At 42.2% G+C, this 14,579-nt stretch overlaps 1 protein-coding gene and 2 long non-coding RNA genes across 8 annotated transcripts; 2 read left to right on the top strand and 1 right to left on the bottom strand.

The window, feature by feature from the left end:
- Positions 1–354: 354 nt before the first annotated feature.
- On the top strand, positions 355–1,491 carry LOC148188609 (uncharacterized). The gene is made up of 2 exons (XR_015777743.1): positions 355–642; positions 730–1,491. It is a non-coding gene; the product is annotated as an uncharacterized LOC148188609 (long non-coding RNA).
- A 2,300-nt stretch (positions 1,492–3,791) lies between these two features.
- lacc1 (laccase domain multifunctional purine nucleosidase 1) lies at positions 3,792–9,774 on the bottom strand. Of its 3 annotated transcripts, none has more exons than XR_015777749.1 (6): positions 9,276–9,774; positions 7,882–8,060; positions 7,477–7,642; positions 7,124–7,349; positions 5,934–6,229; positions 3,792–3,809 (listed from the first exon to the last, which is right to left on the bottom strand). XR_015777749.1 is itself a non-coding variant. In XM_042494217.2 (5 exons), exons 1-5 carry the CDS (start codon positions 9,772–9,774, stop codon positions 5,995–5,997), a joined length of 1,305 nt encoding a protein of 434 aa, XP_042350151.2. In that variant the 3' UTR covers positions 4,766–5,994. The 3 variants fall into 3 exon arrangements, 1 of the variants encoding a protein (XP_042350151.2); XR_015777748.1 differs by lacking the exon at positions 3,792–3,809 and adding an exon at positions 4,766–5,562; XM_042494217.2 differs by lacking the exon at positions 3,792–3,809 and having other exon boundaries at positions 4,766–6,229.
- On the top strand, positions 6,384–8,027 carry LOC148188610 (uncharacterized). Of its 4 annotated transcripts, XR_015777752.1 has the most exons (4): positions 6,384–6,419; positions 6,577–6,595; positions 6,802–7,663; positions 7,857–7,996. It is a non-coding gene; the product is annotated as an uncharacterized LOC148188610 (long non-coding RNA). The 4 variants fall into 4 exon arrangements; XR_015777751.1 differs by lacking the exon at positions 6,384–6,419 and having other exon boundaries at positions 6,558–6,595; XR_015777753.1 differs by lacking the exons at positions 6,384–6,419; positions 6,577–6,595 and adding an exon at positions 6,650–6,712 and having other exon boundaries at positions 6,812–7,663.
- Positions 9,775–14,579: the final 4,805 nt, after the last annotated feature.

Consider the following 14,579-nt stretch of genomic DNA (forward strand, 5'->3'; position numbering starts at 1 on the left):
AGCTCTTCTCAGCTCTCCTCCTCCTCCTCTCCTCATCTCCTCAGCTCTCCTCTTCCTCCTCTCCTCAGCTCTCCTCCTCCTCTCTTCTCCTCCTCAGCTCTCCTCCTCCTCAGCTCTCCTCCTCCTCAGCTCCTCTCCTCCTCTCCTCCTCAGCTCTCCTCCTTCTCAGCTCCTCTCCTCCTCTCCTCTCCTCCTCGGCTCCTCTCCTCCTCAGCTCTCCTCCTCCTCGGCTCCTCTCCTCCTCAGCTCTCCTCTCTCTCTGTCAGGGATCTTTCTGCTGAGGAGCACGTGCTGACCTGATGAGATGTTTTTACTGACTCGTGTTGCAGCTGATTTCACACTTCAGCTCCTCCTCATCACCGTCAGTTTTCCTCCTCCGTGCTGCGGAGACCGCAGACTGCAGAGGAGGATCTGCCTCCTGCTCATCGTTTCCTGCTCCTGGAGGTGAGGAGGAGCTCCAGCTGCCGGCCGTCTGCGATCAAACACCGAACCAGGAGAGGAGACGCCGGTGCAGCTGTCTGTCTGTACGCCTGGGACGCTTTTAAAGCTACAGACACTTTTTTAAAGACTTTTAAGCTGAAAGGTCAGCGTGTTTCCTGTGAGTGAGGCGGCAGGAAGTGTGCGGCGAGGGGGCAGCAGGAGGTAACTCTTTAACTTTTTAAAAAGTTTTAAAAAAAGGTGTAATTCTAAATCTGACTCTTTCCTACGATGCTCTTCCTGTAGTTGCAGGCGGCCGCGGTCAGAGCGCCGCTTCAGATTAACAACATGGTGATGATTTAGGGACCAGGAGTCGGCTGTGTTTTAGTTTAAAACTCTGCACAAGAGTTTCCTCACTGAGACTTTTAGTTACATGATAAAAGCAGGCGTTTTGGGGGTCAGAGGTCATAGCGAGGCCATCGTCTCCATGTCCGTAGCTTCAGTGTCGTGCGCGTGCAGGACGGTCCGCATCGAAGTGACACAGCGGCTCTTTGAGGTTTTTTAGTCTAATATACAAACAAAACAGACGTTTAAATGCCAAAAAAGGACCATTCTTACACTGTTTTTTATTATCAAACAGAAAAATACAAACGCTTCGCTGCGAGGCCCAGACTCACCAAACCGACTCCGAGAACTGAGAGTTTTCTGCTGCGTCTCCTCGTGTCTCACATGTCCAACCTGCAGACACGCCAGCGGCCTGATGAAGGTCTGCTCATTAGGGAGGTTTTTTTTCTGCACTGTGTTTGGAAATGGATGTGAGAAGTTAACTCCTGCCGTGAAGGAGCGGAGCCTTACGGAGCACGCTCAGATGTTGATTTGTGGATTATCAATATTGATTTGTTGAATCGGAAACGTTCATAGAACAAAAAGACAGAAGAAGACAGAGAGTTTAGAGACGATCGAAGTCTAATAACGCCTCGTGTTTCCTGTTTCACTCTCCTGACAAACTGCTTCTCTGCATCTCAAACTGATCTTGATTTTATTAACTGTGAAATGAAGAAAACTGACATTACACACAGGTTCAAAGTACTTTTACTGCAGTATCTGAGCACTGGCACACAGCAGGAAGAATAAGCCATGTTATCTGCCGGCTGTCCATCAGGACGAGCTGTCGGCCGTCAGACGCTGAAAACCTCAACAAACTGTCCGAGGAGGATGATGGGAAACTAAATATACCCTGAAAGTTTTGGAACATTCAGGAAATTTTGTTTCACAAACCTTTATAATAACACATGATGTGTTCAAGGACCATCGGGAAATTGAAAGTTCAGCGGTAATTTTTGTTTTTACAGTTCTGGCTCTGAGAAATGGTGACATTTTGGCGATTTTTTTTCTTTTCTTGAAAAATGACCAGAAATGTTTGAAGAAAAAAAATCCTATAATGTCTTCTCCAAAGATCACCCCAAAAAAATAGCTTTTTTTTAAATTGCTGAGAGAAAAATTAAAGAATTATTTTTTTTTAATAGAAAATATGCCTTCCAAACACAGTTTACGCAGATTTGGGAGGCATGTTTTCCTTTCTTTTTTTTTCTTAAAATCACTTAAAATAAAAATCCTCAAAATGTATTCTTCAAAAACAAAAATCACCAAAAAACTTTTAAAGCAAAAACAAAAAAAAAAGCCCAAAACAGATTTTAAAGAAAACATGCCTTCCAAGCCAGCTGTAAATTTGGAGAGTTGGGGGTTAAAACTTTGATATGAGATATATGCAAACTAAAACTTCAGTTTCCTGCTTAGAAACCACCAGCTAACGGCCATCATCCTCCCGCAGCGCCACAGTGACACGCTGCGCTTTGCTCTGGTTTCCAGCTCCATCACTCAGATTCGGGATTGTAGGAAACAGGAAGCTGCTTCAGGTTCAGATTTATGATTTAAAGACTTTTACGAAGAAAAAAAAGTTGACATACAGATGAAGGATCAGTTTGTTCAGAGCTCTGCAGTCCGAAACCATTGACATCCGTTTTCTTGTGCTGCGTTCAGACGCCTTTAACAAACTGTTTAACTCTTCGAAAACTGAGCAGATTGTTTTGACTTCTTTTGAAAAACATGGAGGAGAAACACAGGAACACGGGAACGAAAGATGACAAGAAAAAGAACTGAAAATCTTTTTTTTTAAAAAAAAAGGGGAAAATTTAAAAGAGAAAGAAAAAATGTCCAGAAAACTATTGTATTCCTATGTTTACAGTTATGTCACAGAGGAATCACGCAAACATATATTATTCTTCAATTTTCAGTTCTTTTTTCGGTCATTTTGTGGCTTTTTAAATTATTTTTCTGCCCCTTTTTTGTTGCTTATCGTCAGGTGATTTTCTCGTAATCTTTGCTCAGCTTTCAGAGGGTTAACGTGAAGGACGACTTTGTGTTTTTATGTTTTTATTGAAGCGTCAGATGTTTTGTCCTCATTGGTCAGTCACATGACGCTCTGTGCTGACGTATCGGCAGGAAGTGGAACAAATGAAACGTCTGTTGTTGTTTACAGATGGAAATGTTATTTATTTATCTGATTCTCTGCAGAGCTTCACACAGAGTTTCACGCAGAGCTTCACATCGAGCTTCACGTAGAGCTTCATGGAGAGCTTCATGTAGAACTTCATGTAGAGCTTCACGCAGAGCTTAACGTAAAGCTTCACGTAGAGCTTCACGTAGAGCTTCATGTAGAGCTTCACATAGAGCTTCATGTAGAGCTTCACGTAGAGCTTCACGTAGAGCTTCACGTAGAGCTTAACGTAAAGCTTCACGTAAAGCTTCACGTAGAGCTTCACGTAGAGCTTCATGTAGAGCTTCACGTAGAGCTTCACGTAGAGCTTCACGTAGAGCTTCACGGAGAGCTTCACGTAGAGCTTCATGTAGAGCTTCACGCAGAGCTTCACGTAGAGCTTCATGTAGAGCTTTATGTAGAGCTTCACGCAGAGCTTCAGGTAGAGCTTCATGTAGAGCTGTGTGACTTCAGCGTCAGTCCTGCAGCAGATCTGACTTCAGACCAGAAAGCAGCGTTTTTTTTTCGTCAGCTGGTCGTTTGGCTTCAGGAGATTCTGTTGTTGTTTATTGTTTATTGTTTATTGTTTATTATTTATTATTTATTGTTTATTGATGAGGAGGGACGTCGCGCTGAGCCGAGGATCCAGTCTTTGGTTTCCTGTCGATCTGCTGCAGAAAGATTTTGCGTTCTTCATCCGATGTTTGTTTGATTGATGAGATTTTGGGGTTTTTTTTAGAAAAAGGGCTGCTTTTTAAGACAAATCAAACACCGGAGACGTTTGTCCTTCAGAATAAATTCTGTCTGTATCCCGCAGACGTCCGTCTTCTGTCCTCTGTCCTCTGTCCTCTTTCTTCTGTCAAACGTTCAAATTACAAGTTAAGTGGCTGGTTGTGTTTGAATGTTTCTTCAAGTTTAGCCTGCAGACCAACTTTTTATTTTATTTTATTTTATTTATCTCTAAAAACAAACTATGAACTTCTGACACTGTTCTTACAGATTGTGTTTAACCCTTCAAAAACACAGAGGACAATGCAATGATCAACTTGGTTAGAAATATTCAATAAATTGCAAGAAATGAGTCAAAGGTGATGAAGGACCTGAAACTAGTTTTAAAAAATTATTACAATTATCAAAAATAAAAAATAAAAAAAATCCATTAAACTACATTTATAATCATTACAATAATATTTTTAAAATTACAAAAAGATCATATATTTTTAAAAAATGGAAACACTGTTCTGGGGGGCATTTTCTTGTTTATTTTCATGTTTTTATTTGATATATTTTCTGCTTCTATTCAGGTCATTTTCTCAGTTTGAGATGAAACCATAAATTCAGTTTAGATCTGAATCAAAAACAGTCAAAAAGCTGCATTACTAACTTATGTCTGTTTTCATATTTTTCCTCCCTCCTGCAAAAACTTGCAGATTATTTATGATAATATTATATATATTTAGATAGATAGATAGATAGATAGATAGATAGATAGATAGATAGATATACTTTATTGATCTCAAAACTGAGAAATTGGGGAACTCAAAACTGAGAAATTTATTTATTATTTATAACTTTTGGATTTTAAAACAAAGTCAGACTAAATGTCTAATAAGATTTTTTTTTAATAGTTTTGCCTTCATTTAATATTTCAGTGTCAGAATTCTCCGTCTGAAATCACAAGATGTGAGGGAGAAAAAACATTAAAAAGAGACATTAGCCTGTATATTAAAATAAATGTTGCCTTATTTTAACCAATAAAAAGTAATTTACAGTCCTGCCAACTACGACGTGAAAACTCAGATCACAGACACATTCTCACAACTTAAACATCATATTTATTTCAATCAATCAAATGTTATTGATCCAATGCAATTCAAAGAAGAAAAACAACACAGGAAATAAAAAATTGGTCCTTTAAAAAATGGATCTTAATAAATAGAATAAGAATAAACCATTAAATTGTGATACTACGACACAACATAAAAGCCGCAGTAAAAAGATCGAGAATTAATTAAAGAAATCACATTTACAGATCCTAAAGTGTCGATTTTTCCCACGTCTCCGCCTGCACCTGAACGCGTCACGGCGGCCACATTCAAACCAGCTGCTGATCTTCATTATTCACTTAAATAAAATCACTCAGCTGGAACTTTAAAGCTGCTGTTAACATTCATTAGATATTAAAATTAATCAGCTTTTAAACAGGAACACGCTGCACAGATGGAGCCTTCATTATAACGCCACAACTAGAGCTTTATTAAATAATTCACGGCAATATTTGGAATCAGACTGTGTGATTTACACAGCGGAGCAGATAAAGTTCAGATACTTTTACCTCAATAAAAAGTACAAATATCACAAAGTAAAAATACTTTCTCCTCTATAAACACATTTTCTGTCACTTTCTTATCAAAAAATATCAGATTTTATAAGTCGAAGAATAAAACAGCATGAAAATGAAATAATAAAGTATCTAAAATTTATAGTAAAGAAAAGGTACTTGATATTCCACCTGTGAGTTTATTTTTTATTTTTTTTTATCAGAGAGACTTTAGTGATGTTTCCACAGTCAGGTGTGCTCTACCTGCTGATCATTAACCCTGTAAAACCTGGGAAAAAGCCAGCGAGCAACTTGTCAGCACATATCCAACAAGATAAGAAACTGATAAAAGCTGACAAGTTAGGGAAAATGTCCTAAAAAACAATATTTATAATTCAGTTTTTATTATTTATTTTAATTAGGTTACAGAAAAAAGTAAACGTTTCAAAAATAATAATAAAATATTGAAAAACATTACTAAATACAATATTTATAATACCTATAATTTTATATTTAAATTGTGTTATCAAAAAATGTGCAAAAAAATTAGAATTTTTTTGCACATTTTTGGCTCATTTTCTTGTTTTCTTTTTTAACTGTTCTTTTTTGTTTATTTTCAGGTCATTTTTAAAGGTAATTGTAACTGTAACTAAAAAATACCTTGCTAGTTTTCGCTCCAGGTCTTGTGAAGTTGCTGGTTGTCGTCTCTCCGTGTTTCTGCTCAGCTGGTGGTCTCTGGTGTCTGCGCTCCGTCCTGTCGGTCTGTCCCTCCTGCGGGCGGGCAGCTCTCTCTGATCCACAGGTAGCCCACCTGAGTGCCAAAGTTGAGTCCGTCTCTGACGTGGGAGAAGAAGTCGTCGGGGTGACAGGAAGTGCAGGGCGTCACGCAGGGACGCTCCGTCAGCGTATCGTCGTGGATGTGTTCGGGCCGGACGCCGCCGCGCTCCAGGAGAACTCTGAGGAGGAAGAACAGGTGAACACAGGCGAGCACAGGTGAGCACAGAAAACAGGTGAACACAGGTGAGCACAGGTGAGCACAGAAAACAGGTGAACACAGGTGAGCACAGGTGAGCACAGGTGAACACAGGTGAGCACAGGTGAACACAGTGAACACAGGTGAACACAGGTGAACACAGGTGAGCACAGGTGAGCACAGGTGAACACAGGTGAGCACAGGTGAACACAGTGAACACAGGTGAGCACAGGTGAGCACAGGTGAACACAGGTGAGCACAGGTGAACACCGTGAACACAGGTGAGCACAGGTGAACACCGTGAACACAGGTGAGCACAGGTGAACACAGGTGAACACAGGTGAACACCGTGAACACAGGTGAGCACAGGTGAGCACAGGTGAACACAGTGAACACAGGTGAGCACAGGTGAGCACAGTGAACACAGGTGAGCACAGGTGAACACCGTGAACACAGGTGAGCACAGGTGAACACAGGTGAGCACAGGTGAACACAGGTGAGCACAGGTGAACACAGGTGAGCACAGGTGAACACCGTGAACACAGGTGAGCACAGGTGAACACAGGTGAGCACAGGCAATCACAGGTGAGCTAACAACAGGAAGTTAGTGATTGTGAGGACCGCTTTGATGTCACACACACTCAGACCGCTCTGCACGCAAACCAACATCAGTCCTTATCATAAAAATCAAATAATCATTAATTTTCAGAATTTTAATGGAGATAATTTGACAAAATGTAAACAAATGTAGTCTAAACTTGCTAACGATGCATTAAAGAAACGGCTCCAGAACTGTAAATATTTTCAGAAACAGAAGTAAAAAAAAAGCATAATGTGAAGTAAAAACCTGAAAATAAGGCTTGTGCCTCGTGCCTACCTGTTGGCGAGGCGGATGTTGACGTGCGGTCGGTCTGACTCCGGATCAGGGACGCAGTCCGGGTGGATGCGCTGAAAGTGGAGCGCGTGCTGTCTGTCCAGAACGAAGCAACACGCCCCCACCGACGGTCCCACGGCAACCAGGATGTCGCTCACACGGCAACCAAACTCTGTCACCATGGCCTCCACCGTCGCCATGGCAACACCCATCAGGGTTCCTTTCCAACCTGCAGGAGGTGCATTCATTCACAGATCTGCACTTTTTTCTTTTTTTATGTTGAAGTTACTGACGGAGCAGCATCCTCTCAGCTGTCTGTGGTCTCAGACTCTGCAGGGACGGACTCAAGTGTTTACCTGCGTGAGCGGCTCCGATGACCTTTGACACCGGATCAGCGAACAGGATGGGCATGCAGTCGGCTCCTGGAGCCGCGATAACTACCCCGGTCTGATCTGTTACCATGGCGTCGTAACTCTCCGGCTCGGCTTTCCCCAAAACCCAAACATCACTGGCGTGATTCACCTGCAGGAGACGAGGCGACAGGTACGAGCGTGAAGCCAAAAATCAGTTTAAAGTCTCTAAAATATCAAGATTTTCTGTCGTTTTCTGTCGTCTTGAACTCACAGGCCACATCTTTGAGGTTTAGACGGTTTGAGGCATCAAAAATCATCATGACAGGTTCCGTTTTTTCATTATTATTTTTTCCTGATATAATGTGGGAAATCATCTTCCTCAGCCTGTAATCTAACACCGCTCGCTACCTTGACCAGACGCAGCGGCCGAGGGTGAAAGCCAGCGTGGAGGGCCAGTCTGCGTCTGTTCTCCTGCACCACGGCCCCGGGGTCCCTCCGCCGGCTGCTGCTGAACAGGTTGAGGGCGGACAGGGTCGGGACGGACGACACGCCGCCTCTACGAGTGCTGAAGCCGTGACCGAAACTGTCTGAGAGAGAGAGTCAGTCACACCAAACTCCGTTCAAAAACCTGACAATTTTACACAGAAGCTTCCTCATGAGGAAATCGAACGTATCCAACCTTTATTTACACAAAGTGATTTCCCTGAAAACACACCGTTCACTCTGGAAAATCAGCGTTTCCTAAATCAGGTCTGGTACAGGCCTGTTTGATACCAGAATCTAGTTTATAGCCACCTCATGCTGTCCTTAAATCACTCGACTCTGTAGTGGGGTTTGGTCCGTGTTGTTATCGTGTCATTCTAGGAAGTTATCGACAGCAATTTAATTATTGACTAAAGGGGTAGGATTTTATACATTTCTGAATTAAAATCATTTGTCTTTTCTTTGTTGTGTTCATGTTTTTAACTATTTTTGTTGTATTTTACATGTTCAAATAAAGACATCAGTCAGTCTTTTATCTAATCATCTGCCGGGAACAGGATGCAAGTATGATATTGGATTTTTTGCAGACGTCCAATATGCCGATAAAAACAACTCATCTGGCCGATAACTGATACTGACATCTATATATTCACTTTTTCCTGCCTAATGTCAGAGCTGATCAAGTCTCTTCTGTAGTGAATTATCATATTCTGCAGACTCTTATTGTGACGGTCCGCCAGCAGGTGGAGACATGAAAAACACTTTATATTATATATTCATTTTTTGAGCAAAATAAGAAAAATACTTCAGCTTAGGAATGATATTTTCTGCATGTTCACATTGTCAAAAAAATAAAAAATATTTGTGATATTGGCTTCTGGTATTTCATTGAAAATCTAATATCTGCAGACACTGATGACGTGCTGACATTATTGTGCGTTTATCAAATCAAAGCAACTTTATTTATAGAGCACCTTTCATACATTTAATGTAGCACAAAGTGCGTTACAAGTTAAAAACACAAAAACAAAACATGAACCAACTGATGTTGGTGTATATGTATATATATACACACATATTTTATTCCAGGGAAACATGTCCAAAGAAATAAATTTGTAATTATCATAACTATATGTAGGCTACATTATTATTTTTTCTTTCTTCTTTCCATATTTTTTTAAAAGAAACAAAATGAATTAGTGCAGGTTTGAAAGGGTTAACCCGTTTAGGACAGCAGAAAACTTTCCAAGTTAATGTCTCCCTGTAATGTTTTTGTTTTCTATCATTTATTTAACCGTGATTTTAGAGTTAAAGCTGACCTGGGATCAGGGTGGACCGGAGGGCCCTGATGTCCCCCCTCAGTCCGGGCAGCTGCTGCAGGAACCGGCTCACTTCCTGTTCTTCTCCTTCGCGGCCTCTCTGTCCAGGTGAGAGCGGGTGGGCGGGGCCTGCGCAGCGCGAGCAGGTGTGGGGGTCCTCGCGGTAGTCAAAGGTGTACACTGCGGTGAAGAGCAGCTGCTGGTACACCCGCAGCAGCACGCGGCCCCGCGGGCTGCACAGGACCCGGATGGAGCTCAGACCGAGCCGGTCCAGCGTCTCTTTGAACCGGAACACGCACTCCGCCATGGAGCCCGAGTCCAGGACGTGCACGCTCCTGCACGACCTCGCAAAGCCGTCAGACACGGTGTCCCGGTACCGGGAGCCGCACAGCAGGAAGACATGCGGCTCCGCTGCTGCGGGGGACTCCCGCAGGAACCCGCCGGGGCACGCGGGACTGCTGCAGGCGTGGAGCAGGTCTACGAGGACGGCGTCACACATCAGGGACACTCCAGGTACCTAACACACACAAACGCTCACATAGAGAAGTTTGCCTCGCGCTGCTCTCACGCGCTGCTTTATACGGAGCGACGTCACACAGGAAACACGTTTAACAGCCGGGAGAAACTACACAAACACACAAACACACACACACACACACACACACACACACACACACACGCAACACTTCCTGGATCGGCAGTCTGACCACGCCCCCTCTGGAAACTCCTGACACACACACACACACACACACAGTTTCCTCCAGTTGTGCTGACTGATGCAGATAACCCTCAGCTGATAACTCTGACAGTCTCTCTGTGTGTGTGCGTGCGCGCGCGTGTGTGTGTGCGTGTGTGTGTGTGTGTGTGTGTGTGTGTGTGTGTGTGTGTGTGTGTGTGTGTGTGTGTGTGTGTGTGTGTGTGTGTGTGTGTCACTCACCTGATGAAGTGGAGGATGTAGGAATTTCCGCGGCTGTTTGTGACCCGCAGAGTCAGCGCTTTAAACTGAACAAAGCTACAACATCCCTAAAATCAAATCAAATCGGCTCCACACTGATGAAGCACATTCACAGACTCTGACATGTATTTAAGAGTAGTTAATAGTAAAGTAAAGAAATGACCCAGAAAAGAAATGAAAAGTAAAAAAACAATAAAAAACCCAAACAAACAAAAACAAGGAAAAAAACTAAAATGAAGCTCCAAAAAACTTACAAAAATCTATAGCATCATTTTAAATGCAAAATTATATTAGCTACAAACACTGTTTTTCGGAACATTTTTTCCCTCTTTTCCTCTTTTTTCAGGTCATTTTCCTCGTCACTTCGTACTCATTGTTTTGCTATTTGCGTGACATTTGTTTCCAAGTTGCTCATTACTTTTTCATGGTTTTGTTAATGTATATATATTAAAGAAATCAGTGTGTACAGTGTATTTTAAAGTACATTTCACTAAAAAATAAAGAAATCAAACAAATCTGGTCAAGTTTCAAAGCTTTAGCTTGAATACTTGTGAAAACTTCTGATGATCCAGGTATCAAAGGGTTAAAACAACAACAACAAAAAAACGCAGGAAGTTCCCTGCAGCGATTCACCCCAAAATTCCACCAAGTCCGGCATGTTACGGCCGCGGCACGGCCTCCAGAGCCGGTCGCGGACGTTCTAGTCAATATTCGTTATTCGCGGCTCGGCAGCGGCTCCGCAGCGGCTCGGCAGCGGCTCGGCAGCGGCTCCGCAGCGGCTCGGCAGCGGCCCGGCTCTGTGCTCCGCGTGAAATACGCGGCGAGTCTATTTTTGCCGGACTCGAACAGCAACCGCGTCAAGCCGCACACAGCAGATCGTACCAAGCAGGAAGTCAAGGAGCATCGCATCCGGTGAATTTTCAAATTAAAAGGCCTTGCACGGACTCGGGATCATGTTTAACTTGACTAAAACGTTACATGACCGAGTCCGCTTCTTCTTCCTGACTGAAAAACGGCCGAAGTTCTTTGATCTGTTTCGCGGTGGCTGGACTGCAGGCTGCAGCCCAACAACGTGCGGCGCAGAATCACTCAACTCAGGAAAAAACGAGCACAAAACCAACCAAACCAAAATGAAGAAATAAGCACAGTCTCCACGGGTCTCCGGGATCAGCGGGCAGGACGCTGCCTCTGAACGCTGAACAGACGCTCTCAGTGGGATAGAGAGCCGCGTGGAGGACGGAGCCAAACCGCGCCGCAGCCGCAACGCTGTGGATGCTGCAGGTGGAATCCGGGTCAGTCCAGAAAAAACACCAAGAAAACTTTGAGGAACTGGAGCAGCTCTGTGATGCGGCTCTGAGGAGACAGATGACTGTAAACCTGCAGGTTCAGGACTCTTCACACCTACGTGTACTTTCTGTGTTTTTCTGGTTTGACGGCTCACTTCCAGACGGGAAATCCCGCTCAGTCCGGCTCAGAGGAGCTGCAGGTGAAGCAGAGGAACAACTTGGTTAGAAATGTTCCTCAAATGGCAAAACATGTACGAATTTAGAAAATTCTTGTTTTTCTTTATTTATTTGAAATTAGATTTTAAAAATTAGGTTAAAGAATGTCCAGAGAACTGTATTTATAAGTACGTATTAAAATGATTCTACAGAATTATTTTGGTAAAAAAAAATCAGGTCATATCTGTGTTCAATTTTATTTTATTTATTTATTTTACTTTACAGTCGTTTTTTTTTTCGGTTGGTTATTTTTTATTACCTTCATCTAAACATCCATCTTCAGCTTCTGTGTCTCACAGGAAGAGTTCAAACTGACCTCTGAGCCCTTTCTCATGAAAATAAACTCTGAACACAAACTGACTGAACCTCCTCCCAAAGTGAGGAGCTTTATTCACCAGCAGGAGGCGACACATATCCAGTTTAGATTTTACTCTCTAACATCTGTCTGTCGTCTGCTGACGATGTTCATCCTCCTGAATCTTTTTTATAAAATAAAAAACAAACAAATTCAGTCCAATAAAATAAAAGTGACCACAACATTAAGACACTCTGACATCATTGGTCATAAAAAACTGAGCAATATTAGCAAAAACGTTGATTAAAAAAAAAAAAGGTACAAGAAAATGACCTCAAAATAAGCAAAATGATAATAATAATTTAAAAAAACAACAAGAAAATAACAAAGTGCTGAAAAATATATAGTATATTTATTATTTCTTTCTGTAGCACCATTTTCATATAAAATTGTTGTAATCATAAATCCTAAAATCTTAGAAACATGTATGGGGCCGCTGTGCCTGGCCCCTGACCTCCCTTTGTAAAATTGGCCCCCAAGCAAAGCAGGTTGAGTGTCCCTGCTGTAGAAATGTCACTTTACACTTTTATTAATTAAATGCTTTAATCTTAGTAACCCTTTGAGACCTGAGCAAACTGGTTTGATTTCTTTCTGAAACATTAGAGAAGACAACATGCACCTTCAGACAAAGCCCAAAAATAGCACAGAAATGTTAAAAATGTAAAAGTAAAACTGACTAAAAATAAGCATATAAGAAAATGTCCTAAAAAAAATCTGAAAATAATAATACATGTATCTATTTATCAGATTTTTCCTGACATTTTTTAAAAAAAAATTAAGATTGTTATTAAAAACATAGTTAGATAGACATTTTCACCATTTTCTGGATAATTTTTCTTATAATATTTTTCTCTTTTTTCAGCACAATTTTTTAAAAGGTTTCTTTTTCACCCACTTTTTCAAAAGAAATCAGACCAGTTTGCTCAAGTTTCAAAGGTTCAAAAAACCCGTGAAAGATGTCCGAGTACAGAAGCACAGAAAAAATGGTGCTGATGCAGCTTTCAAGGGGTTAAATAAAATCAAAGTGTGGTTTAATATGTGACAGATCAGTGACCAACTGTCAGTAAATGCTCCTGCAGCAGCAGGAGCAGCAGGAGCAGCAGGAGGAGCAGCGTGTTGCGGGTCTCCTCTGAGAGCAGGTCATGTGACGTGTTTCATGTATGACGTGTGCAGCAGCAGGAGGTCAGAGCCCGCCGAGACTCCTGCTCTCCTGCCAAGGTTACACTCAGTGTTCAGTCCTCCTCCACCTTCTGCTCCTCTTGCTCCTGGTCCGCCTCGTGCTCCTTTTGCTTCTCCTACTCCTGCTGCTGCTCCTCTTGCTCGTGCTCCTCCTGCTCGTTCTGCTGCTCCTCCCCCTGCTGCAGGAGTTTTCTGATCAGCCTGGTTTTCTCATCTCTTTGGGATTCATTCAGCTGCTGATTTCAGCTGCTCTGCTGCTTGCTAACACCACACAGTGCTTACACCACACGGTGCTAACATCACACAGTGCTAACACATCATAGTGCTAACACCACACAGTGCTCACATCACACAGTGCTCACATCACACAGTGCTAACATCACACAGTGCTCACATCACACAGTGCTAACATCACACAGTGCTAACATCACACAGTGCTAACATCACACAGTGCTAACATCACACAGTGCTAACATCACACAGTGCTAACACCACACAGTGCTAACATCACGCAGTGCTAACACCACACAGTGCTAACATCACGCAGTGCTAACACCACACAGTGCTAACACCACACAGTGCTAACATCACGCAGTGCTAACACCACACAGTGCTAACATCACGCAGTGCTAACACCACACAGTGCTAACATCACACATTGCTAACATCAAACAGCTTCTGCTGCTGGAAACAATGTTTACATTAAGATTCATTAACAAAAACAGCTGTACACCACATACAGTACTCATATTACACTATAAACATACATATACTTTATATTCTGAATATAAAGCTGCAGCTGAAACAGCGAGCGTCTGCCAAAATACTTCAGCACCATTGATAATTGTATGATCATTGTAGTAATGTATTTAAGCTTCATTTGAGCGGCCGGTCCCTTTAAGCCCCGTACATGTTTCTGGGTTTTCTGCGCTCTGACACCTGATGGACGCTAAAAGGACAAAAACACTGCAGACTGTGAATCACTTCATATTTAATGTGAATTCTGAAATAAATCGGAAATGTGGCGGTAATTTGATTATAGTGTTCAGTGTTTGATGTGTCCAGCAGGGGGGGCTGCGGCGCCCCCCCCGGCGCGCGCTGCTGATCTCGTGACTATAATCAGTTATGATAAAATGTAAATGAGATATTAGTTAATATATTGATCTTTAATGACGGATCAATAATCAGACTGAGAATATTAATAAAACCTGTTTAATGTGTCTGCTGTGATTAAAACAAATCACTAATCAATCTGATCATTAATCATTAACCGGCTGTTAACCCTGTGTGTCCCGGCTCTCTCAGGCTCCGGT

Source organism: Plectropomus leopardus, chromosome 10, assembly GCF_026936395.1.
Source record: "Plectropomus leopardus strain MGB_pleo_1.0 chromosome 10, ASM2693639v1, whole genome shotgun sequence".
Classification (NCBI taxonomy): Eukaryota; Metazoa; Chordata; class Actinopteri; order Perciformes; family Serranidae; genus Plectropomus; species Plectropomus leopardus.

Coding starts and splice junctions, on each gene's coding strand:
- lacc1 (XM_042494217.2), bottom strand. CDS start 9,774: ATGTGTGACGCCGTCCTCGTAGACCTGCTCCACGCCTGCAGCAGTCCC. Junction 8,061..9,275: donor CCGGTCCACCCTGATCCCAG/GTCAGCTTTAAC, acceptor TCTCTCTCTCAG/ACAGTTTCGGTCACGGCTTC. Junction 7,643..7,881: donor GGCCGCTGCGTCTGGTCAAG/GTAGCGAGCGGT, acceptor CGTCTCCTGCAG/GTGAATCACGCCAGTGATGT.